Genomic DNA, 25867 nt, shown 5'->3' on the forward strand with positions numbered 1-25867 from the left:
TGCCCATAAGTGGGGTGGGAAAGAAGATTACCTCGCGTGCAATTGAAAACAATTGTTTTGTCAATATTTTCACAATTCGCCAATCGTAGGGCATTAGCCATTGGGCTTGGGTAACTAATTCCAGAACACCATCAAATCGATGAAGAAATATTCGAATTATAAATTGCTCCCGAACGGTTACTTTTCGCAAGTTTTGCTTCAAAAAAAGCCCCAAAAACAAAGCGTAACAAAAGTTTTCCAATTGGAGGCGCCCCCATACACCCACTCAGCTGTAGGGGTATTTTGGGGGGTTTTCAAGGATCCCGAGGAAAATTCGTTGATGAAGGTTGCCAGCAAGAACAACCAGAAACAAATTGGAACTCGAATTTACGGCCGGGAGCTGTTGTTTTGGGGTGTCATTGAACTTAATTTTGTTTTTCTTTTGCTTAACCACACCCCCGTTGATTTTCCATTCCACACCCCTGTCCAACGCTTTATACTTTTATTTATTTGTGTACTTTATGCTACCGATATGAGCATGAGCGACTGCTGAGCACCCAAGGGCCGGCAAGTTGTTGACTTACACCCAGCGAACCCTCATCTCCACTCTGAGTGATGAATTTTCTGTTCGAATGAGAAAAATGGCACGGAAAACATGGTAGGAAAATAAGAGGAAGTCCCGCAAAGAAATTTTTCTTTTAGCGCCAAGCAATGTGGAAGGAAATCAATTCCGCAACGCTCCAAAATTCAAGTCCATTTATTCGTGGAGAATTATTTCCTTTTTCGGAATAGGTAAAATTGCAATATTAAAACGCCGTGGAAAAGGGGAAATTAGAGAGCCCAAAGACTAAATAGAAAAGGTATTTTTTCACCAGACAATGACCCTTGGCCCATCCTCTGTTAATATTTGATGTTCAGTTGTCTTTCAAGGCTTGTGGTGCTTCTGTGGGAGTCATTAAAATAAATCATTTAATAATTTATTTTTTTAAGTTTTTTGTACCAATAGCATATTTCCAAGAAGAAATAAATCTACAACAGAGAAATGCCTATGTCGGGGAACTTTTTGTTTCCTTGAACCGCTCCGCTTATAACTTGCGTGTGTGTGCTAGCGTGTGTTTGTTAGTCGGTGCCTTTTCAATTTTTAATGGCTGTCAAATGCGGGCATAAACCATTTTGGCATACAAGCAAATAAAATTTGCGCTGCCTAAAAGCACTAACAATCAAACACTCGACAACAGGAGCTGAAACAATGGAAACAACAGCAACGACAAGCTAAAGCAATTAGTTTAATGTGATTCTCTTCTGGCCTTCGTATCGTCTTCGCCCGAAGAGATGAAGCCTGGCCAAGTTTTATGTACCACAAATGAAATTATAGTCGGCTCACACATACACACATACATACAGAGTGCCACAGGCTGTAGCTGCAATTTTCCGCGCGCGCGGTGAAACGAGAGAGCAAGTGGAAAACTGTCGCTCCGAAAAGCATGCTACAAAAATGTCACTGTTGCCCGCCCCGTTTTTGTGCCACAATTCTTATCTTTGAGCTCTCACCTGCTTCAGTTTTAACATTTCTACTTTCCCTGGGACCCGCTCAGCTTTTCAATTGCGTTCCCGACGACGCTGTCATGCACATTAACCAAATAGCTGGCGCCTTGATTTGATTATCGTGTTTGTGTGAGTGCGGAGAGCGTTGCTGGGTGAGATTGCCGTTTGACAAGCAACTTCCGTACCTTTCCCGGAAACGGCAGATAGAAGAAGAAGCCCGAGGGAAAGCCCTGTCACTTGGGGCGCCCCCATTCATTCGGAAAAGTTGTCCATACACTAAATGGACACTTAGGTGCAGGTACTTAAAAGCAGGTCCTTGCCGCACAAAAGAGTATGGAGCAGGGGCGTTCGGAATTAATAGCTTTCACGTCCGAAACCTTTCATCTCGAAATTTAGTAAAAATAAAACAATTTTTGCTAGACCACGTGATTTATAAAAATATTTTTACGTTTAAATGGATTTGCGAAAGCATAGGATACGAGTATCCTACGATCTTTAAATATTTCTCAACATTCTTCCTCTGTCGAAACACACATAGGTTATATGTAGGTGCATAAATTCGGCTCAGATCTACTGGAAGCCTGCAATAAACAAGCCAATAACAAGTACTGCATGGTTCGCAGCATATATCAACATTTAACCTTTGGATGTGAGCTGGCAAAGGAAAACATATTTTGACTGGCGTTTTGATTTATGCAGCTTTCCCAGCCGAAGGAGGGGCAAATGGTGGGTTGGGCGGTCGGGAAAGTCGGACTGGGAGATGCTGTGGGAAAGCGTTTTGTTCTGTTTCCGTTGCATACATGATTCATGGGCTCGTTCTATCACTTTCTTTGAGAACGAGAAAAAACCATGGGAAAAGTCACTTGAAACCTTTGTGTTGCCGCTGTGATTTCCGTTGCGTATCCCCAGAATTGGTCCCCAAACGCCAGCTAACTCAACCCATACAGAACCTACCTTTTCCACCAACTCTTAGGTACTCCTGCAAATTGGCTGTAATAAATTTTTTGCCGTTTGCCATAAAACACTTAAAACGATTTGCAAAGTAAAAAGAAAGAAAGAAATGGAACAGCTGTGAGGCGAGAATGGAAATGAGGAAAATCGAGCAGCGTCTTCTCCATTTTTCATTTTACTTACTTATAACAATTTTCGATATTGACTCAAAATCCATTTGCCACATACAAACATTCGAAAATAGTCGGAAGACAAACAGAATGAAAATGCTTAATTATTTCCCCTTTGGCAGCTCGCAATTTATGATGTTCAAACTCAATTTGAAGCAGAAAATGGGAGGGAAAACGGCAATATAAATTTACAAATCAATTCTATTCGGAAAAGCAACCAATACAAACAAATGACTTCCTTTATGCGTGAAAATTTTCGCCATGTGTGCATGTATGTATTCGTGTGAATAAAACTGCTTTAGCTACACCACTTAGAAAAAATAGGCAGTGCTATTTACTTATTTTCAGCCCCAGTTGTTTTCTCAGTATTTTTTGTTTCTTTCGGTGTAAGAGTTTTGCTCACACTCTTATTAGGTGCCTTTGATCCATTTCAGTCACAGTTTTAGATTCTGTTTCTGTTTTAGTTTCGGGTTTGCTCTTCGGACTTGACTTAAATTGGTTATGACAAGGCCGAAAGAAATTACGAAAGTATTAGCTCTCAGCAGTCACGTGCGTTCCCCTCTACGCATTCTTCCCCGGATTTGCCACCATCTCAGAGTTTCTAAGTGGATTAGGCCAAAACAAGAACCACTCGGTTCAGATCGGTCGAGTGCCGAAAACAGTGCCGGGTGCCGGGTGCCGGATGTCTATTTTAGGCTACTCGATAGTACTCAGGTCAGGAGTGCTCTGTCGACTAATTGAAATTAAAAATGTTTCTGCGCCAAATTAGCAAGCCGAAAAACGGTTTCCTGCATAAATGAGGTGCAGTCAAATACAAAAACCAGAAACCCAACAAAAAGCAAAGGTGAAGGAAGCTACAAGGGAATTTCGCAACACAATGGCCAGCGACAGCAGCCCAAAAATAGGCAAACAAAGCCGGAGAGACCTGAATGGAATGGGCCCCAATGAATGGAGCTTCGTCCGCCGCTCATTGAAAGCCCATTCAGGGGGCTGCAATCCGAAGTCCGGACCTCTGTTCCTGACCTTTCTCGTACCCGTAATCGGGTTGACCCGCAATGGCAGCGAAACAAAAGCGTCAGACTTTGGAAAATTGTTAATGGTATCTGGTGTATCTGCAGTTGGGCATGACTCAATTGGGAACAGGGCTTTACAGAAATAATCCCTTTAAAATTAGGATAGGAATTTATCGGCGAAAATTAGTTCACAATTATTAGCTTTACCATAAGGATAAAGTTACAAAATGAAAATAATGATAAAATAAAGTGTTTAAATATATTTACAATTTCTTTGTGATTGTAGAAAACAGCCAGAACTCTTAATCAAGCCCTAGAATGCAGTCCAAAGAGCTCGGACGCGGGGCAAAGTCAACACCGCTCTAACTGTGCCCGGACCACGTCGATGATTCGGATACTGACCAGGACTATGGCGTCATTTGTGTGCAGTGTGGCTATTCTGCGACAACTACGGGAACGGAAATGAGGAGCCGCGGCTAATCCGAGAATCGCGCAGATAGTAACCAGAAAGCGTTCATCAGTGGGTCAGTAGCCCGTAAACGAGATTTTAAACCCAAAAATTTGTGAGGATGATGAGTGCCGGAGGAACCTACATCTCCACCGCCAGCGTGGAGGTGCCACAAGCTCTGCAAGATGGCGAGAAGTTCATTCGATGGGATGATGTGAGTAGTGAGCTGTGTACTTAGACGATGTTGTCTGGGAATATTGATTATTAATTACTTATACTTGTAAGTGGTACATTCCATTGTTTTGTTTGTAGTTTGGTTAAAAGACATTTTAGGCTTGCTTCAAAGTATTTTAAGAGTATTTTCTTTTTGTCTAAAAAGTCTTTAGCACTAATCAATTTAATTTTGATAGCTGAGTTATCGGGTATTTTTTTACCCCAATGTGTCATTACGCTTCTTATTTTGTTTGAATACAGAATGTTCGTTTATTAAGTGGGTATATAACAGAATAGGTTATTGTCTACTTCGCCTTACGGTTCTCATCGATCCAAGGCAAAAACGAAGACACTGATGTGTATACGGAAGGATAGGTAGTGGTCAAACAGGGTATGTATCCCCAGGAGACGATGCCAATCAGCTCGGCTCCTTGACTGCTGGATTTCGAGACCAGGGGGCCGCCACTGTCTCCGTTGCAGGATCCGTCGGGTTTTTCGGCGGTGTGGGTGCATACATTGGATTCTGCCAGCGAATTTGAGGATGGCAACGCCGCCTTGCATTCGTTGTAGTCAATAATGATAGCGTCCAGTTTCTGAAGGTTCAGCGCTAGCGATCCTGAGTTGTCGCGGCCCCAGCCGTACAAATATCCATCGCCAGTGCCTTGGAATGTCTTTGAAGGAAGACTTACTGCGGCCACCGGATTGCTGCCATCACGGGCAACGGCATTCAGGTCAAAGGCATCCTCTTCCTTGAGGAGAATCAGGCCGATGTCGTTGGGTCCCACACCGCCACCGTAGTTCTCGTGGATCACGTACTGGGCATTGGTGAACTTCCTAATCTGAACGTTCTCCTGGTCAGTGCGGCTGTGTGCACCGGCAACTGCCTGACCTTGATTGTAGGTCAGGCAGTGTGCGGCGGTCAAAATGGTCACCTCGTCGATCAGACTTCCTGCACAGAAGTGCGAGTTGGCTGTGGTCTGTAAGGACACAATATAGGGCGCCTCTCCCTTTGCCGCTTCATAGCCGTTGATGATACGACCTTCGGGGAATCCCGGCTGAGGGACAGAAATGGCCGAAACCGATGCCAGAGCCAGTGCGAATATAACCGCGAATTGTTTCATCTTGAGTTCTCTGTTGAGTTTGTTATACTGCCAATTAGCCTAGCGCCTTATATAGGTCTCTTCAATCTCCAATTTGAACTGTAAGCACTCCAAGACCAGTTATCGTTATCACCGAAGAGATTTACGATCATCACCGACATATTCTTGGCCCCGATATGATTTCGCTTTGTCCTGCACTGGCGCCTTTGACTGATAAGAGTTCCAATATCTCAGCGCATGCATGCACTTAAGGCACAGAAGAAGCTTCCTTGCAGCCAACATGTCTGGCTTTTGTCCCCGATCTGGATGGCAAGTTTCTATTTGCTCACATACAGGTCACTTTGTCTGAGTGTGTTCCTTGTATTGGTCTTAAAACAATAGTAAAGACTTTGTGTATATAGCAAACAATGATTAAGAAGCTAGTATGCCCTTATAATAATCATTTAGAGCGCAGATAAAATATGGAAACCTAAATGTAAATATTATTGAGTCTTCTCACAAGGATCTGAAATGTATATACGTTTTATTTGGAAATTATTTTAAGTAGCGCCAAAAAGCCTTTAGAAAAATGTAACTTTTAAAGTTGCAAATTTTGATGTGTCATTCTTGTATTCTTTGTTGTATTTTAGCAACATGTTGATTCTAAGAATTCGAACTTTATAGAGCTTTTCCAATCTACTTGTTCAATATTAGATAGCACTTTTTTAACAGCAATGATAAGGAGCTTTCAGTCCGGTTAGATTTGATTGGTCGAGTGCATGACTTTCCATACTGGATCGTCTATCAATGGCACACGCCTCCAAAAGTCTGGGCTTTTCCAGAGCTTATATTAGAAGCCATAAATCAAGAGACAAATGTTGTGTACGGGACCGTCTTTAATCCAGTTCCGATTACCGATCGATTCGAGGGTAATCAGACACCATAAATTGTAGAAAAGCAAACAGAGACCTATAATTATTTCACAACTGATCGATCGGAGTGGTGTACAAAACTAGTTTCTTGATGAGCGTTTTGGCTTTGCGTTGAAGAGGATAGTATTTAAGAAAGAATGCCAACACAAATTAGTTAAAATTCCATTTAAATTTTATATTACAAGTTGTCTTAAAGGCTTCTAAAATTCGTTGTTACAATGTCAACGCTCGAAACTGGCCTTATACTGAAGGCAGTTTACTTTAAGAAGAAAAGAGCCCGAAGAACACAAGACAAGTTTTAGTTGGATGCATTTATTCAACAATCGATCATGACTCTGATCAATAGCGATTTCGATCCTGGCTAATAGGTCTGACTAATAGTTTCTTCCTTTTGTTTAGAAGAGCTGGTAGTAGGCGCTCTGAATTTTGCTGATCCAATCAATGAAGGACGACACCTTGGTGTAAACGGAAGGCATGTTGGCCACTCCGCAGGGGATGTAGCCCCAGGATACGATGCCAATCAGCTCGGAGGGGGCGTTTGTGAACTCAACAACCAGGGGGCCGCCGGAGTCACCGTTGCATGCAGACTTGCTCTGTTGCAGGGAAGAGGAGCAGATGTTGGACTCAACGATAGGAGCGGTTTCCGGCAGCTGCTCCTTGCACTCCTGGTAGTTCACAATTTGGGTGGTAACAGTCTGCAGGGTCTTGGAGGCCGAGAAGATGTAGGCCTTCGGCTGTCCCCAACCATACAGGTGGGTCTCTCCCTCATGAATTTGTTCACGGCTGGGCAAGGTGGCGGGCTGCACCCACTCGTTGAAGATGAAAGACTCGTTCACGTGCAGCAGGGCAATGTCGTAAGGTCCAACGCCACCGGTGTACTTCTCGTGGACGCGGCCAAAGTCAACTTGGCGCTGCTGGGTCAGGTCATCCACCTCTGCACGGGTGTGGAGTCCGGCAATGATGCTCATGCCTATTGGCTCGGAAATGCAATGGGCAGCGGTCACAATCCAGTCCTTGTTAATCAAGGTGCCTCCGCAGATGTGCGAGTGCTTCAAGTAGTTGGTGGCCAGGGAAACAATGTACGGGGCGGAGTGGGGTTCTGCCTCCGTGCCGTTGATCACGAAGCCGGTCGCAAAGCTAGGCACGAATTTGGCCAGTTTATCGGAGAGCTTGGCTCCCTGGGCGGCGGCCACAAGGGCAATAACCAAAGTCACAGTGACCAGTTTCATTCTGGAGATTTACGGAGAATGTATACTGACTACCCGACTACCGGCACCTTTTATACTTGCCCACCACTAGAGATAAGCAGATAGATTTATGAATAGTATTTGACGATTAGTTAATTTCGTCTGTATTGATTACGATTTGCCGATAGGAGTAAGCGTATTTAATAGTACCTTGTCCTTGAATGGGAAAAGCCCTCTCCTCCCACGTGGGTGTGCGTAATGTGCTAACCGAAGTGTTGACACGGCAAGGTCGACCACGGCCCAGTCTCAAAGGATGCTATAAATACTGACCCCTCGCGATGGGGTTCTCCCAGCTGGCGTTCAAAGCCAATTAAGAGAGGATTTCATACCCCTGAAGTGACCGCGTGTTTGCGTAAACATTTTCAGGACAACATCCACACCACGGAACATGTGGCCCTAGTGCCGCATGGAGGCAGCTTGTCCCGGGCAGTCGGCAATTAGTGCACGCAAGGATGCACTCCGCGATCTTCATTGTGTCCCCTTCCGCGCTTCAAAGGTTAATTGCAAAATTTAAATGCCACAGCACCCGGAGGGTAAAATAGTACATGGAGCCTAAAGCAGAGCTTCATCTTAAATTATATTTTACATGCTACATATATGTATGTATGTTAGGTAATGTAGAGAAGTTGAATGTCCCACTCCAGGTGATTGTTTAGCGCCACATTAAGAACGTAATCTCTTAATTCCGGGTATCAAAGGTTAGTCCAATATTCGTATGATCGAACTAGTTCTTTGAGTTACTGGCGCACTCCGGGGGTTTTCTCTCTTTCCTCTGCATGGTAAAGCTTTTTGGTCTTGTACTATAAAAGGCCAGTTGCTTTTCGGCGTCCGGTTTAGACGATTCAAATTCTCAACCGTATCAGTGATGTTATCGCCGCTTTTCCTGCTGCCCCTCTTGGCTTTGGCCGGAGCGGCTAAACTTCCGCACATTCAACACCTGACATTGAGGGATACAGAACAAGTTCACGCAGAGATCCAGCCCCTGATTATAGATGGCTACGATGTGCAGGGGGTGGACAATGTGCCCTACCTGGTGTCCCTGTCCCTGACGAGGGCCACCTATACCCACTTGTGCGGAGCTTCCATCATTGGCAAACGATGGCTTCTGACGGCTGCTCATTGTGTCGATGAACTGCGCACCTTCAACGGAGATGCCGTAGGAACACCCGTTTACGCTGGAATCATCAACCGGTCCAACGTGACGGCCGCCCAAGTGCGCTACGTCGACTTCGCCTCCACGCATCGCTCCTTCAATGGAAACGCCGGAAGTGACAATATAGCCCTGCTCCACGTCTCCGAGAGCTTCGAGTACAACGCTCGAGTTCAGCAGATCGCCCTGCCCGACATCAATGATGATTATAGCAATAAGACAGCTGCTGCTTATGGCTGGGGACTCACCGACGCCGATGGCGATGAGTACTCCAAGGAGTTGCAGTATGCCTTCGCTCCCCTACTCAATAGCACGGGTTGCAAGGAGTTGCTGCCGGCAGACGCCCCTCTGACGGCGCAGCAGGTGTGCTCCCAGGTTAAGACCTGCTACGGAGATGGAGGCACTCCCCTGATCTACTGGCCCATCACTGGACCGGCGGAACTGGTTGGCCTCGGATCCTGGAGCTATATGCCGTGCGGGTATGCCAATCGGCCAACAGTATACACCTCTGTACCCCCTTACATTGGATGGATCCACCAAACGATCGCCGCCTACTACCAGCTTAACTGAGAGTCGTGGTGTCGGAGGGGAGATCTTTGCGTAATACTCTAGCAATGCATTAAAGTAAACACCGCGAGTTTTGGTATCTTATCACTGAGCTCGTTAACGTGAATAGGAAACCTTGTTTTATTGCTCGATAAGTGGACGGCTGATTGCCTGAAATCGAACTACTATTTATGATTGCCGATCAGCTGGCGATTTATGATTTATGATAGGGTCTTTGTATATGCTGAGTAAGCGGTAAGGTGTAAGCTGACTTTCTAGTCAGATGGGTACATTTGGGAAGATCATAGTTACTGCGAATTTGGTGACAGACCCCGACGAGAGCGTGACTCATTCCTCACCCGACTTTTAGATAGTTGGCTAGGATAACCCTCAACAGCAGTGGCAGGCGAAGTTTGCCAAATGTATGTAAGGAGAACTAAACAGCTACATATTTTATAGTGTGATTTGCATGTGGCACAGCCAGCAGCTGTTTAAACGTATTTCTATGGTACGGAGTGTACTGTCCAAGGAAGATGAGCTGACTGTTGTGTGTTCCTCGGCAGCATTAGCATATCCTAACCTGCCTGTCGTCCTCCCATTGCTTCCTAATGCACTGAATCACTCCACCTTTCGCTTTGGACGACTGACAGCCCTTTTAGAACTCAATTCCCTAAGCATGATTGACAGCGAATCGAGAACAGCGTATGACAATTGTCACCAACAGATGTGTTCCATAGATACAGATGTGCATGTATTTTTAAAGGGAAACGCACTCAAAGAACCCAGAACTTGAGAACTCAAATAGTCTGAAAAGTGCTGTCATACATAGGTACCGACATTTTTCTCAGTGCACGCATCTGAGACACTTTTGGCTGGCGCAGACATCCCCTTTTGCTGTGCTCGGTGTGCGGTCTGCTTTAAACGTTTTCTACAGTCGAGTGATATATGTACGAGGAGCAGATCCAACAGCTAAACCAATTCAATTATGCATGTAATCGTTCTTATCCTAAAGGCACACCCACATCCACATACAACAATATACATTAGTAGAAATATAGCCTGATGTAGTAGATGCTGATTCAGATATACAATTACTGATACGCGTGCCAGCGTTGGCTGTTTGTATTTGAGGAGCGTGTCAAAAGGCAGTCACTTCCAACACAGTCTTTCAGGAGCAGTCACGAAGTAGAAACTTAAATTCGCACACAATTTCTGCAGTTATTGGATTTCCACTGAATTTTGCATATCGAAATTGAATTAACGAAGTTTTTACCGCCCCTTCGCGCGAGCTCAACTCAATTAGTTTACAGTAATTAGACAACAGGAAAAGCAACCAAGACAACCCGAGTGGGGATTGTGGGTTCCAATTAGCGATGGTCGAACCCTTGTCCTCGCTCCGGACTTTCCTAAACAACCAACAGACCAGCCCATCTGAAAATCCCCAGAAAATATGCGCCTAATTGAATATCACAAGTGGTGGGGGCGAATCCGAGTTGATGTTTTCAATTTCAATTATTAGGGAGCCTCTCGACCTCGTCTGTGAAAAGGGGAAAGTGTTTGCCAGGCAGGCCACTTTGGCACCTAGTGGGTTCATTAAACTCAAACCCAAAACTCGATCCCAAAAGGATAATGAACTTGTGGCTGCGCGAATTAAATATGCTCGTAACGAGTATTTGAAAGCTCATCAATTTTGGTCGTAACAACAAGAGTTCCCTAATCTTAATGGACCGATGACGGGGTCAAGGAATTTCACCCCCTAATTGGAACTAGACTGGAGTCAAGGAATTTTGTGAGCGAACAGATAGGTTGTGCCTGGGGTTCAGAAGCCACGAACTAAGTGCATTAATATTCAATTTCAAACAAAACTAACTTCGAGTATAGCTAGTCATAGTTTAATCTGTTGCTTGAATACCAGAAGCTCGCATTTTTATTTTACTCGTAATTCGTTGCTTACCGAAGAGAGAGTCAATAAATATTTCAGTGAAATCGCCCCCTGAAAACAACAAAGCCTGCACCCCAAGGTGGATCCACTTTGTTGCCACATTCCCTGAAGCAAAGCTAGCGTGACCGTCGTACTTTGCCCCACTTAGTTGCACACACATTCATGGACTCTTTGTTGCACGTTGTCTGCGTTGACTTCACGCCCAGATGAAGGTCCAACCTCCCCCTATTGCCACCCACCGGGAAAATCTTCCATTGGTTTGCGCCATTTGCCGCGTTATTCGACTCGCTTCCTGGAAGTGAAGCCGAATTTTAGGGACATCTTTTTAGCTGGATACCAGATTTGGCTGCCACTTATTTGCATGCATATTTGAAAAATACAAAATATATTAATTTCGGCTGGGGGTTACTCGGAATCCGCATCTGTTTGGCATTGCCAGCTGCGGACGGAGAATTTTCACTTTTCGCAAGCTTTTTCCTTTATGAATAGACGGCCGTGGAATTAAATATTTATGGCTGCCGGCAGATGCCCATTTAATTTGACTTAAATAATAAGCAGAAATAACAGACCACTGCACTCATGCGGCAGTTCAGCTGAAATATTGGATGGGATAAATTCATTAGGGGCAGTTCAATAAACTGTGGATTTACGACTGTATGTATCATGTGTTTACAATTTATTGGACCCGAATCGAAAGAATATACGCTTTTGTTATCATTCGCGCTATTAATAACGACTAGAGTTCGTCTTCATTTCAGCCTGTTTCATTTTTGGTTCTCATGCGGTTTATATTCTCTGATTTCAGGACTCGGGCACTGGAACACCGGTTACCATGCGTGTCGATGCCAAGGGCTTCTTCCTCTACTGGGTCGACCAGAACAACGAGCTGGATATCCTTGATATAGCCACCATACGCGACGTTCGCACAGGACAGTACGCTAAGCGACCAAAGGTGCGTATACTTGATTTTTACTCTTTAGTCGCTCCTTGGGTAGCTGGTTCTGGGGGTTTGTCAATAGAGTCAATGCCAGCTGGGAGGGAGTGTTCTTCGTTGAATTTACCATCGCATTCATCCGTCGTTGTCATAATGGGCTTTACTTCGCAGGATTCTCCTCCCTTTTTCCTTGAGCAGCAGCATTTACCGCAGCAACCGCAAACTTCTGAAATGCGAAAATAAAAAAAGAAATCACTCTCTGTTTTAAGCACGTAAATTAAGCAATGCAGGAGTTTTTTTGTGTGATGTGCAGGGTACCGTTATATGATCAGGGGAAGATTGCTTTAATAACGCAAGCGCATAATTTCGCGATGCACACAAAAGACACTCAACAAAATTTATAATACCGTAGTAAAGTGTGTATTAATCTTTTGGGCAATACATCGGTAAATGTTTCTCACTGCTACCTGGCCTTATTGGAAAGCCAATTACTGGGTCAGGTATGTGAAGCTATTTTCAGAGGAAGCACGGGTGAGCCGGCCCAATTCCCCGTTTGGATTTCCTAGCCAAGTCACGTGCGCCGGGCCCGGAATCGGAATAGGAATCAGTATCCCCATTGCGATGTGTGTCACGCTTTTTCTGGCTTAACACAATTTTCCATTTATTGTTGTGCGGACACGGAATACCTCTTTTTTCCACGACGCTAAAACATACATATATCTTGGCAATGAGAAGGCAAGATGGCTCGACTCCTGCTTTTGAGCCATTGACCAGCTTTCCATGTAAGCAACTTGGCCCTGAAGCCGTCATTTGAAACTTTCGCTAGCCCATCTGAACAATTCGCGGCACATTATGAAATTAAAGTCCTAAAAACGCTGCTCCTCTTTTTTCTGGGTCCCAGCCATTAGGGCAATTATTCCAATGGGGAAATCCTTGGGCGTCAGTGCCGCTTTTTCTCCATGTATAAATCATGTTGGTCCTCCTAGGGCAACGCCCACCGCCCGCGGCCCCGATAATAGTTGCAGTTGTTGCTGTGGAGAGCGGCAGGCCCAAGGCCAAAGGCAAATGAGTTTGGTTTTCCTTTCAGTTTGCCCGAGGCAAACTAACAGCGCCGGAAAAGTTGGGAAATGAAAGCGGTCTTTGCGGGACCGGAGGAATTTGGACAATGAATGTTGACAACACTCTACAAACCTAACAGCTATATAAAGCGTGAATACAAAATAGGCCAGTTCTGTAGGTTAAACTATCTAGTTTAAGATGCAGTCATTACGGATAGATGAATATATCATATGGTTGAGTAACAATTTAATCATACACATTTAGGCCACATAAATGTTAAGGAAACTTGTGTTGTTGCCAACGAAACAGCTTTATCAGAATTAATGAGAAAAGCTGTCTTCCTCGAAACGAAAAACCCTTTGGCAAGGAATCATTCATTAATTACACGCACGAGTTGGTGGGCGCTGACCACGCCCAAACACACACTCGCAGGCCCATGTGTGATTAACAGAAAGCATAGCATACATTTAAGAGCAGAGAACCCGCCCTCGCTGTGTGCCTTAATGAATTGAGTACAAGTCCAGGGCTCAGCTTGGGATTCGAGTTTATTTAAAGGACGCAATTAAGATCGCTTTAAATCACAATACCGTAATGACACTAAAACTTAAGCACTAGTTATAAATGCGGACTCGGACTCGTTAGACATCACCAAAACACAGTCGAAGCGGGGTCATCTGCAGTGACCATCACTTATTGTCAGGCTGTTGCACAGCCTTGCTAAAAGAGAGTCCAGATCGTTGGAGAGTTTGACATCGCCTTGTCGATTTCTTCTCCGCAGGATCTGCTGCAAGCTTCGCACGGCCTGGACTCTGGCGAAATGAGTTTGCATACGGGGATTGCTACAGAACTGGTTGTTGCACTGGATTGGATCACACTTATGGTGCGGGCTCGGGTATTCGAGGTCCTTGCACTCCATGTATTCCCGGTGGCGCATTTGGCGGAGGTAATCGCGCACCTGGCGCTCTCGATCCCGCCGGCGCATCTCCTTGATCAGCGGAGTGTCCTCTTCTTTTGACGGACAACAGATCTCGCAGGGGCAGTCCTTTTCACTCCGGCCATCCTTGGTATTCTTATCCTCACCTTTACCTTTCGGTTTCTTTTTTCCTTTGCCCTTTTTATTCGTGCCTTTCTCCTTACCTTTGCCCTTGTCCTTGTCTTTTTCCTGGTTTTGATCTATTTTACCACTTTTCCTGTCAGATTGGTTTTTGTCTTTTTCTCTATTGGCTTCGCTATCAGGACCACCGAAGTCGCCATCACCACGGTGACTTTCTTCGGTCGCGTGAGTAGTATCTTTGCTTTGGGGAGTACTTTTACCTGGATGACCGTCCTCAGAGGATCTAAAGTTTTGATCTTTAGTCTTTTTTTCTTTGCCTTTGTCTTTGTCTTTTTCTTTTACTTCGTTCTGTTTTCCCGGTTTTTTCTCCCCTCCATCTTTTTCAGATCCCTTGTTACCTTCTCCATCACCCTTTTCGTGCTTGCCCTTATCGTTCTTTCCTCCTTTATCACCGTCACCGTCTCCGATACCTTCATTTTCATTGTCACCATCACCCTTTTTAGCTTTGTCTTTTACCTTGTCTTTGTCAATGTCCTTGTCTTTGTCTTTGTCAAGGACCTCGTCTTTGTCAATGTCCATGTCTTTATCCATACCCTTGTCCTTATCAGCGGTTGACTTACCATCTCCTCCGGCGCCATCCGGAACAAACTCGCTGCAACCCTGGGCAGGTGGATCTTTGGGATCCCTGCAGCACTTCTCCAGCGCTTCGCAGAGATCATTCTTTCCATTCGGGTCTTGAACAAAACAAGTTACCAGCGATTTGTACAGTTCATCGTAGTTGCGGGGCTCCGGTTGCTTTAAGGCCTTTTGGTTTGCCATCTCGCGTTGGAAGGCCTCGTTGTAGGGCCGGGGATCCATCTTGTACTTGGCCCACTCGTAATCGGTGCACTTGCTCTCTGCCTCGCCGCATTTCGGGGGGCAGTACCAATGCTTACGTCTGAGGCCATGTTTGGGAGGCTTTTCCGGTTTCGCCATGTCCATCGCCTGTTCTATGCTGATCGCTGGATAGACGGCGCTATCTTCAAAGGGATTGCTCGGATCCGCTGGCTGAGGACAGTGAAGCCACGTGAAGACGTTGTTCGACTTCAGTTGGCGTTTTATGTTTGGCATCCTGTCGAGCTTGGCCTTCAGACATCTTCGATTTAGAACAAAAGCGCCAGGCTGGGAGGGCTTCTTCTGAAGTTGCCATTTAGGCTTTATGTTTGACTTCTTCGGCGGCTTAGGCGCAAGACTAGCCGCTTTTAGACTCTTTTTCAAAGCGCGGTCATAGAGGACGGCCTGTGGAGACGGGTACTGCGATTTAACGCCATACCACACCAAGGATTCCTTTTGGGGACTGTGGTTCCACACGGTCAGCACATCTTCCTTGACGTATTCTTTGCATTTGTTGGCCTCCATGGCATTTTCAACGTATTTCAGAGTCTTGGCATTGTCGCATTTGGATATAGGCGGTAGAATGCTGGGGTATGTTTCCTCTAGGTGCGGCTTATGGGTCTTGCAGTTGCGCCACCGCATCCACTGGTACAGGGTAAGTGGTTTCTCCAAATAGGTGTTTAGCGGGTCGGGTTCCTGGCACACAGAGAGCTCTTGAAAGCTCTGACCTGCCAAGGACCTCTTAGATCCTCGGTGTTCCGCAGCCCGTGTGCGCATCATTGCGGTATCGTCTTATTTCCTGAGCTTGAAGTGTTTATCCGATTCGGGTCCAATATTGTTTAATAGTTGAATACTAGCTCAATCTGGGAACCAAAATAAAACAGGCTTATTTTAAAATTTAGGTGTTGTTTGCTGAGCACATGATAAAATACTGAAAAAGGCTTACTAAAAATATAAGCATATCCCTTTGAAAGGGCTTTCAGAGCCGCCTTAGGAAATTGCATTTCCTAAACGTATAATAATGAAACAAGGTTTCGAAATGCTTCTTAAGGGAATATTTATTACTCAATTGTCAAATTTTGAAAAATACACTAAAAAGCCAAAACACAGTTCTCAGAAGCACTTGCACATACGGTTGGCGATTCGCTGCCGGAGATCATCGAGGTTGAATATAAGCTCGTTGTTTACGATCCTATGACGTTCCTTTCCAAGGAGCCGCTGCAAGTGTTGAAGAGCTCCCAAGCACTCACAGTACTCGGATATCTTGGGATTTAGACAGAAGCAGTTGTCGCAGCTGATGGGATCTACCTTGTGCTGGGGGACCAGTGGCTTTTCACCAGTGCACTCCATGTACGCCCGGTGCCGCATCCGCCGAAGGTATTCTCTCTTTTCGCGAAGTTTTTCCTCGGCCATAATCGATTGCATCTTCGGGGAAATTGGAATCTTCGTGCCATAGAGGCAGTCGCAAATTGTGCACGCGCAGCCCACTGGAGGACAAGGTGGGCAGGACTCTTTAACTTCCTTCTCGTCAGCCTTCTGGGGCTTTTCCTCGCCTGTTTTCCCTTTTGGTGGTTTCTTGCTCGCCGGCTTCTTGTTATGCGGTTTCGTACTTGACGGTTGTGTCGGCTTGTCTTCCACTCCATCTTTAGCTGAAGGATCTCCTTCCTGCTTGATAATATCTCCCTGATTCGATATTTTGCCTGAATCCCTGGAAACAAAGGAGGATAAGTCGCGAGTGGACGTATCGGTTGTGTTTTCGATCGGCGGCTTCGGTTGCTTGCCAGGATGTTTGGGCTTCATATGTTCCTGATCAGGATCAGCTACATTTTTCTTTTTTTTGTTATGATCCGTATCGTTATTTTTATCCTCTTTGCTCTTGCCTTTATCCTTTGCTTTATTTTTGCCTTTATCCTCGTCTGTGTCCTTGCCTTTATCAGTGTCCGCATCCTTGTCCTTGTCCTTCACTTTATCCTTGTCCTGCACTTTATCCTTGCCCTTATCCTTTTCCTTTTCTTTGTCCTCCTTATTCTTCTCATTATCTTTCCCCGTGTTCTTACTTTTATCGGTTTCCTTATCTTTTTCAGTATCTCCAAGATCGCCGCTTTTCTTAACCTTTTCTTTTTCTTTTTCTTTGTCCTTGCCCGCCTGAGGTACACCTTCAGGACCAGATACACCAGAACCCGGTTGGCCATTACCCTCTTCTGTGTTGTGTGCGCCGCCTCCACTGCCAGTGCCCCCTCCTCCGACTCCACATTCATCTTTCGTTTCCTTAATCATATCCGGACAACACTTCGCCATGGCAACACATTCGGGATCTGGTTGAGGTTTTTCCTCAAAGCAGGCTTGGAACCGCTTGTACAGCTCATCATAGTCGTGGGGTTCTCTCTCCAGTTGCACTTTCTGATCCTGGAACCACTTGAAGAATGCTTTGTCATAGGGTTGCGGGTTCAATTTGTACCGTGCCCACTCAAAGACAGTGCACTTGTTTTCCGGCTCACCACACTTTGAAGGGCAGTACCAGTGCTTACGTCGCAATCCGTGCTTTGGAGGTATCTCCGGCTTCGCCATATCCAAAGCTTCTCTAAGACTAATGATTTGATTAGTTGCCGCCATCACTCCCAGAGGGTCCATCGGATCTTCACGCTTCTCGCAGAATAGCGTACTAAAAGCCTCCTTGGGATTAAGTTTCTGGCGGGCAATGGGCATTCGTTGAAGCTCCTCCTTAAGGGTCTGCTGGTTGAGGATATAGGGCTGACACAGGGAAACGGGCTGTGGCGGTCTTTTTGGCTCTGGTGGAACCGGTGGCTTTGGAGCTGGTCTCCTGGAGCCGTTTGCATGTTTTAAACTGGTTGTCAAAGTCCTGTTGAATTTAACAGCCTCTGGTAATTTAAGTCCATCGGCCACTCCATAGAACTTCAGATTGCTCTTGTGCGGGCTCAATTGCCAGATCCTGACAGCGTCCTGTCCCCTAGTACTGGGATCCAAACAGCCTCCCTGATCGACAGACTCCGACAGATAGTTCCTGGTTTGGTCGTTACTGCATTTGGATACTGGAGGTCGAATGCTGGCATACCGCTCCCATTGCATGACTTTTTCTGTTTTGCAATTCCTTTGTCGCATTAACTCGTATGGTGTGTGGATAATATCAGTGTCCAGAGTCCCGATATCACAGGTGCGTATGGTTCGCATATTGTGCGATCCACGGCGAGACCCCATCGACTGCTTGTTGCTCATACTTTAACAATTAGCGACTAAGGAATTAGCTAGATTAGCTGGTATTTGAATTTAGAGATCTTGACCTATTTTATCCTTAGTAACAAATTTTGTAAATCTAAATAAAAGGATTTTCCCCATCTGTTTCTGATCAGTGCCTTCCAGCATTAGACAAAATCAGCTGACATATAGCGCGTGGAGTACTAACTATACAGCAAAAGTGTTCTTGATAAGTCAAAACCCATGTTTTCGTTTTTTGTTTCTACGAAAGAAAATAAATCAACAAATGATTCCTTTTCATAATTTTCTAAGAAGTGTCATTTGGGCAGAGTTTTATTTTATTAGCACCTCGAAAATCAATAACTGTGTTTGAGCTGACTAAAATTATCACGAACATCCTGCGCCCCGCCCCTGCCCTTTGCACATAATGAGCTTTCTTAAAATTCAAATTTCTGGCAGAGCCAAAAGGATTAGCAGCCAAGGGAGCCGTAGGATTGGGAGGCACTCAGTGGGCGGCGAACTGCGCGTGAGTGCTGAGCGCGAAGCGTGAGAAGCAATTAAGATAATCGCCGTAGTCATTTCCGCTTTACGCTTCGCACGGTGCCGGCAAATCGCGGACAGAGACCTGTAGAAATAAGCTGAAGAGCCGGCGACGGGAGCTCCGTTCGCGAAAGTCATTTACATTATTCAGAGCGACAAATTTGCCGGAATTAGTTTTTAGTTAAAAGCAAATCATGACGCTGGCAGATAAGCGTAACCTGCAGCCAAGCGGGGTACTCCCCGTCCGCTTTCCCGTCGTTGGTAAGTTTGCTTTTATCACCGCCAAACGATGCCTTTATTCCCTTCGGGAGGAAAGGCCCCTCAATATCATTTAATAATGACGTATGTGACAGACATACTTCCAAGCTTATTCGATCGATGTGAGAGCACACAAGATAGCGCGGCTTGGCCACGATGGGGTCCCACTGCAAACTGCCTGCCGATAAGGTCACCCTGGCCACCCGGGCAGCTCTAACGCTGGAAGCACTGTAGGAGGAGAGCCAAATAAACGCTGCCCCAAGACACGGTGGCCACAAAGTTAATGCCCGATTCATGCTCTGGCTTCCGCTTCAAGCACTTCGGCGCTGCCGTCCCAAAGTCTGTCCTCCCGTGTTGCAGTCAACTGACCGATGTCCAATGTCCTGTGCCCGAGCTATGTGTCTTGCATTCGAAAGGACGTTGATAATCCTGGTCTAAGCCCCGCCTCACTGCAAAAGTGGGGGAGACAAACTGCTGCGTTGACGAAAATAAGTTTTTAAGTCCACTACTAGTGGAATAAATGTGTTAAAATGTAGTGAACAAACGGAGACACGGGATTCTATGTTTCGAGTTTTAGGAAACATATCTCAAGTACACAATTTAATAATAACAATAAATTCCTATATCTAAGATTGTGTTCCATTATTGTCAGAATGCTAAAGGACTTATTACTTTGAAGGTAAATAAAGTCAGTTCAAAGTCTAGCCATTTCATTATTTTTCGCATTTTGATTCGCCAAGTCGTATTTCCTTGAACGGAAAGTCTACGAAGGCAATTTTTTTTATATTCCATATGCTTGTGTCGCGGGTTTATTTGCATTCAACCCAGTTGGCTCGGAAGTCGAAATGTTCCTGCCCCGTTTCTGCGTTCCGTGCAGTTGCGCTGTCTGGTTGAGCGGGTCCCCCGCCCACGGATGCACGTTCTCCCGGGCTCGTAAATCCATTTGTGCCGTTTAATTGAAATATGGCACCCCGGTCAGTTGAGCTTGGGAATCGTCTTTGTTTGTCTGGTTTACGAGGCGAGCAAATGAATTTTGCTGCACTCGCAGGATTAGCGCGCAAGGATATGAATTCCATTTACGACTGCCGGGTCGTAAAACTTCATTTTCCGCGCATGTCCCTACCCCAATGTCGAAATCCCTTTTCTCATTTGGTAATTAATAACGGTCATGCCCATCTTTCGATTGCAGGACAACAAGCTGCGCCAGATTGTGACGCTGGGCCCCCAGGACACGCTCGAGGAGAAGACAGTGACGGTATGCCACGGCTCGGACTTCGTCAACATGACGTTCGTCAACTTCTGCTGCACCCGGCGGGACATAGCCCAGGTAAGTCCGCCAATCCTCCGCACTTGGCGCGCGTCCAACTGCTCGCTGGGTGCCAGTGGACATAGCCACCTGCGCAGAGCACTTGTGACAACTTGATGACAACTTAACAGTGTCGAAGGAGATGCCATTCCGCATTTGCGGGCACAGTTCCGACTCATTCGGGGAATTGTGTCAGGAGTATATCGCCAATGGTGGATATAATGACACACCTATGGCTTTTCGCTTTCTAGTTCCGGCTATTTTTAGTGGGTTACCGAAGGCGCGTAAAAGTTATTATGGTCCACTCAACAACGGCGCTTTTATTGATTTTCGTCCGAGGCGAGGGCGTGTCCACAGTCCACAGTCCATCGTCCATCGTCCACCGTCCACCGTCCATTCCTCATGTCTGCCACTGCCCTGGATTGACCTTGCCCAAAATCAATGTTCTATTTTATCAATGGTCAGCAGCCCGGTATCGTGCTGTTGTGGTTATTATTTTTGGCACGCGTCGCGGACATTCCTGAAATAAACAAACGCAACTTGAACCGCAGAAATGGCAACAAAGGCAAATCAAATTATGAAAACGTCGAAATTTTCATAAACTTTGAAAAGGAATTTCGCAAAACAAATAAACAATATTGACCATAAACACACATGAACAAACGATAGTTGTGGACTGGAAGGGATGGAAATAGACGGCAACTGGGCAGCAGTTTGCATTCTTTTCTCTCCGACTGACTGTACAATCAATCTGCGGCCTGCATCACACATCCGCCTCGTGTTGCCCCGAGAAAATATCTTTGAAATACTTTCTACATGAGACAATCCGACCTTGTCAACATGTTACAGACTGCTTGAGTTAGGACAACCAAATAAATTGGAAATTTTGCTTTGAATAAATTCAAATAATAAACAGTAGTAGTTGATAGATTTGATTGGCCTAAATGAAGTGACTAATTCAATCAACTATAAAAGTGCACGGATGAGAAGTACAAAGAGTCGACACTCTTCTCTCACTTAAAGCCATCTCCATATTGCTTAAAGCCTTGAGCATTGAATGCTAACATTTTATCTTACGCATTCTCTTTCCGATTTTGCAGCTCTGGACCGACGGACTCATCAAGTTGGCCTACAGTTTGGCCCAGCTCAATGGCTCGGCGATTATGTTCCTGCAGAAGGCCCATACCAAACTGTGTCTCCAGGTGGACAAGAGCGGCCGCATACCAGTGAAAAAGTAATTGACAACAGGCACCCACCAAAGCCAATACCAATCCCAACACCCAGCCCTATACCCACTACACTTCCTCACCTCAGCGCGTGATGTCCTGAGTCCTGGATCCCGGCCAACTTTCGGGTTCGGGTTCCTAGCTTTTGTGCATTGTGCGTTGAAGCACTTGACAAATATTTGTTAAGAGTAGCCATCGACGTTGAGCTGAAAATTGAAATTTACGCCAATTTCTATTTCGCAATTTCCCTTTTTTATGCTCCCTGTCCTGCTGCTGCTGGCGCTGCTCCTGGAACGTGGCTCATGCATCACTGACGACCCACGACGATGATGATGACGACGACGACAACAACCTCATCAACACGAACCACACCGCATTGTCTGCCATCCAACCGTGCTACCGGCTACTCTCTGCTCCACTCCGCCTCTGGTCAAATTCTGGTCGTGACCACTTTAGCATCATAAAACTTTTCGCCCAAAACAAGGAGGATCGCAAACGTGTCGAGAAGGCGCTGGACGTGACCGGTTTGCCGTCGGGAAAGGTCGATAGCATATCGGTGTCCAAATTTCAATTCGAGGACTTCTACAATTTGTACAAATATCTCACGCAGCGTTCGGAGGTGGAGCGCCTCTTTGACAGCATGTAAGTGTACCTGAGAAGTGGTAATCATGTTTGGAGACAGATTCATCCATCGTTTAAATATGGGGATGACTTTGATGTTGCCAAACCACTACAAACTCTTTTACTTTCCTGGCTTTAGCGTTGGCAACTCGAAGCGCAAGTGCATGTCCATCGCTCAACTGGTGGAGTTCCTGAACAAGACGCAGCGTGATCCCCGCCTGAACGAGATCCTCTACCCCTATGCGAATCCCGCCCGCGCCAAGGAGCTCATCCAGCAATATGAGCCCAACAAGTTCAATGCGCAAAAGGGCCAACTCAGCCTGGATGGCTTTTTAAGGTGAGCTGACTTGTTGCTGCTGGAAACAGGTTGTGGAAGGAGGTGCGTGCCAGAGGCACTGCATCCACTCACTTGGGGGAACCCTCCTGGGCGTGACAGCTTATCGGACGCAGTGCAAGCTGTTGGGACTGTTAGCGTCACTCGAAGGTCCTCTTGAGTGCAAGTGCGAGTACATGTGTATATGCATATGCAAGTGAACATGAATATGACGTTGCGCTGTTCTTCGCACTCGGGAAAATTGAAATGGTATGGCTGTCAGGAGAGTTTAGTCTACCCTGAGTGGCTTAGAAGCCGTGAAACCCCGCATTTTACTGTTACAGCCAGCAGTCAAAGATCTTAGGAACTGTGGGCGACGCAAAAGCTGGCGACATCTTCAGCTGCTTAAACACTTCAGCAAATGTTGTGCCACGTTGGCGTCTCCTTGTTGACGACTGAGTAATCCCTACGTGTACCCATTTCTTCCCACAGGTACTTAATGGGAGACGACAATCCCATCATGGCGCCCAGCAAGCTCGATCTCTGCGATGACATGGACCAGCCGATGTCGCACTACTTCATCAACTCCTCGCACAACACCTACTTGACGGGACACCAGCTGACCGGCAAGTCGTCCGTCGAGATTTACAGGCAGTGTCTCCTGGCGGGATGCAGGTGAGTGGATGCGGATGCGGGTCACTCAGGGGAATGCCGATGACGCAATTGATGTGGTCAGCTGCCATTGCACGAGTGTTGGCCATGACCTTAATCCGAGGTGTGTGTGTTTGCGTGTGTGGTGGCCTTCAGATGAGAAACGCACACATAAAAAGCAACTCTCGATGGCATTCACTTAAAACATCAGGTGCAGCTTGCATTTGCCAGAAAACAGCATTCACTGAAAACAAAAATCATTTAAAAAAGAATATAAAACGCAACGGTAAAACATAAAATTCGATACCCCCACTTTTTTACTGTGCACAGTTTAATCTTTTGTTAGAACATACAAGAGGAATAGTGTTTGAAATGCTTCAACTATATTATAAACTTTTTATTATTCGAGAGGAGAAGGCTTCTTTATATATCCAAAATAAAATGGATTTGAACACATTTTTTCTTGAGTCTGCTCTTTTTTCGTCTGTAACTGACAACGATGATCATGACGATGCACACATCACAAAATTTATTGACGCAGAAGCTGTTACTTTGCTTTTATTCTCCGCTTGTACGACTGTCACATTGCATTCGGCACTTTGGGTGCGATTTACAGAGGAAAATGGGAAATGGCTATGGGTGTGGGTATGGTTATGGGAGGGGGAGGGGAAAAATAAAAGTGAGAAGTAGGAAATTGTCATTTGCTTTTACCACTCTCAACTTGTGTTCTTCTGTCTTAACCGCTTTATTGCAGATGCGTGGAGCTCGACTTCTGGAACGGACGCACCGAGGAGCCAGTCATTGTCCACGGCTATACGTTCGTGCCCGAGATATTTGCCAAGGACGTGCTGGAGGCCATCGCAGAGAGTGCATTTAAAACATCCGAATACCCTGTGATATTGAGCTTTGAGAATCACTGCAACCCTAGGCAACAGGTGAGAACCAATTAACGGGAACGGACTTGGGAAGACCATAAGTAACTGGGAGAACTGTCATAGAAAATCAAATTGTTTTTGATCACGGCAAAGTAGAAGGATATGCGAGCAGTTAGATAGAAAAGGTAATGTATATTTAGTCTATGCATTACTTTTTCTATCTCCGGGAAACCCTGCCGTATAAATGCATCGACAACACCAAAGGCTAAGATTCATGTTCAGGAAAAAGTTCCAGGAGTCAAAAACTGTATGAGCTACCAAAGTAAATATAGGGCAATAAACTCTCCTTCGGACACGCTAAATTGAAGAACGCAGAAGGCCACAATGTTACTTGTCCTAAAACAACAGTTAAGTCCCAACTCATCAGCCTAATCCATCATTCGGGGAAAGACAAACAAATGACTCGGCGGTGGCACACATTGGGGCTCCTTAAGCCTGAAAACATTACTTAAGGAGCATGAAGGGAGTCAGGAGTCTCGGAGCTTGGCGAATCTCAGAAGCCACTCGAACGGTAATTGCCGGCTGCTTAAGCTTCACGAGCGGGATAATAACAAAGGCAAAGTTTTTACGGCCTGAAAGGTAAAAGCAGCCAGAGGAGGAGACCAGGTACCGTCAAAGAGTCAGAAGTTTTGCCATTAAAAGTAGTAATATAAACTAAATTTCCCGCTGGGAGTCTAGGCAGGTAACAAGTCCAGCCAGCAAACGTGCCACGTGCCAAAAACCAAACTTATGACAGTAAAGCTCAACATATGAAGTCTTCACATTCATAAGACATCTAATTGTTTGAATTTAATGACAGTGTAGTCCTTTAAAATAATTATTTGTAATACTTGTTTCTATCTAATATAGGTTAGTTTTGAGTGCCATGAAAATACCGGTTAAAGCGATAAGACGATTCGTAGGACGATTCGGGCAGTCTTGTTATGTAAATAATGGAGTATATGTAGAATATTTGAAAGTAGCGCTTGGTATTTTCTCTCTGTGTACAAGGAAACCCCTTTGCGTGGAGTTAATGCAATTGCCAATAAGAGTTAATTGCCAATAAGTTAACAAGACCCCTGTGCACTACCTTATGTCACATTACTTATTTCCTCACTTTGCACCTTCGACAGGCGAAAATTGCCAACTATTGTCGCGAAATATTTGGCGATATGCTGCTCGATAAGCCGCTGGACTCTCATCCGCTGGAACCGAACATGGACTTGCCACCGCCGGCGATGCTGCGCCGCAAGATTATAATCAAGAACAAGAAGAAGCATCACCACCACCATCACCATCATCACCACAAAAAGCCAGCGCAGGTGGGCACGCCGGCAGCCAACAACAAACTGACTACAGCGAATTCAGGTGTGTTATTTAGTCCTCCACTAAGCTAATCTATACTGCGACTCCTTTTGCGCACCAAGCACATACACCAAGCATGCTTAATGTGGCCTGAGCCAGGTTCGGTTCGCTGCTTGTTTTTTCTGGATTTTAAGTCTGACTCACATATGTTTCCGCATCGAAGCTTCCTGCCTTTACCCCGCTCTTCTATTCACCCCTTCCGACCCCCGTGGCATATGAAAAATGCAAATGAGTTCCGCACACGCAGCAGCTGCTCGGTGTTTTCTGCAAAAGTTCAGCAGCCCGAAAGGCAGGCTGGGAATATCAAATTTGGAACACAGTCGAA

At 45.6% G+C, this 25867-nt stretch overlaps 6 protein-coding genes across 12 annotated transcripts in view; 2 read left to right on the forward strand and 4 right to left on the reverse strand.

Moving 5' to 3' along the window:
- Positions 1-25867, forward strand: part of LOC117150921 (1-phosphatidylinositol 4,5-bisphosphate phosphodiesterase classes I and II) — a 40302-nt gene that overhangs the window by 7892 nt on the left and 6543 nt on the right. For all 5 annotated transcript variants that reach the window (XM_033318076.1, XM_033318080.1, XM_033318079.1 and 2 more), the window contains exons 2-10: positions 3945-4320; positions 12021-12167; positions 20336-20473; positions 21553-21686; positions 22135-22320; positions 22439-22636; positions 23105-23287; positions 24018-24198; positions 25311-25545. In XM_033318076.1, the coding sequence (XP_033173967.1) occupies positions 4228-4320; positions 12021-12167; positions 20336-20473; positions 21553-21686; positions 22135-22320; positions 22439-22636; positions 23105-23287; positions 24018-24198; positions 25311-25545 (1495 nt within the window). In that variant the 5' untranslated portion in view covers positions 3945-4227. The remainder of the gene's footprint in view (positions 1-3944; positions 4321-12020; positions 12168-20335; positions 20474-21552; positions 21687-22134; positions 22321-22438; positions 22637-23104; positions 23288-24017; positions 24199-25310; positions 25546-25867) is intronic.
- LOC117150928 (lectizyme) lies at positions 4597-5443 on the reverse strand. The gene has a single exon (XM_033318089.1). It carries the CDS (start codon positions 5438-5440, stop codon positions 4625-4627), a length of 816 nt encoding a protein of 271 aa, XP_033173980.1. The 5' UTR covers positions 5441-5443; the 3' UTR covers positions 4597-4624.
- LOC117150927 (lectizyme) lies at positions 6485-7584 on the reverse strand. Its single transcript, XM_033318088.1, has one exon. It carries the CDS (start codon positions 7557-7559, stop codon positions 6726-6728), a length of 834 nt encoding a protein of 277 aa, XP_033173979.1. The 5' UTR covers positions 7560-7584; the 3' UTR covers positions 6485-6725.
- LOC117150926 (trypsin) lies at positions 8407-9400 on the forward strand. Its single transcript, XM_033318087.1, has one exon. The coding sequence runs from the start codon at positions 8443-8445 to the stop codon at positions 9295-9297; it is 855 nt and encodes a 284-aa protein (XP_033173978.1). The 5' UTR covers positions 8407-8442; the 3' UTR covers positions 9298-9400.
- LOC117150923 lies at positions 11875-16067 on the reverse strand. 3 transcript variants are annotated; one of them, XM_033318085.1, is made up of 3 exons: positions 14883-16066; positions 12277-12375; positions 11875-12216 (listed from the first exon to the last, which is right to left on the reverse strand). In XM_033318085.1, the coding sequence occupies exons 1-3, from the start codon at positions 15913-15915 to the stop codon at positions 12185-12187; spliced, it is 1164 nt and encodes a 387-aa protein (XP_033173976.1). In that variant the 5' UTR covers positions 15916-16066; the 3' UTR covers positions 11875-12184. The 3 variants fall into 3 exon arrangements, with proteins under 3 accessions (XP_033173976.1, XP_033173975.1, XP_033173974.1); XM_033318084.1 differs by having other exon boundaries at positions 11875-12375; XM_033318083.1 differs by lacking the exons at positions 11875-12216; positions 12277-12375 and having other exon boundaries at positions 13736-16067.
- Positions 16176-18527, reverse strand: LOC117150922 (mediator of RNA polymerase II transcription subunit 1.1). Its single transcript, XM_033318082.1, has one exon. It carries the CDS (start codon positions 18367-18369, stop codon positions 16249-16251), a length of 2121 nt encoding a protein of 706 aa, XP_033173973.1. The 5' UTR covers positions 18370-18527; the 3' UTR covers positions 16176-16248.

This window comes from Drosophila mauritiana, chromosome 2L (genome assembly GCF_004382145.1).
Source record: "Drosophila mauritiana strain mau12 chromosome 2L, ASM438214v1, whole genome shotgun sequence".
Classification (NCBI taxonomy): domain Eukaryota; kingdom Metazoa; phylum Arthropoda; class Insecta; order Diptera; family Drosophilidae; genus Drosophila; species Drosophila mauritiana.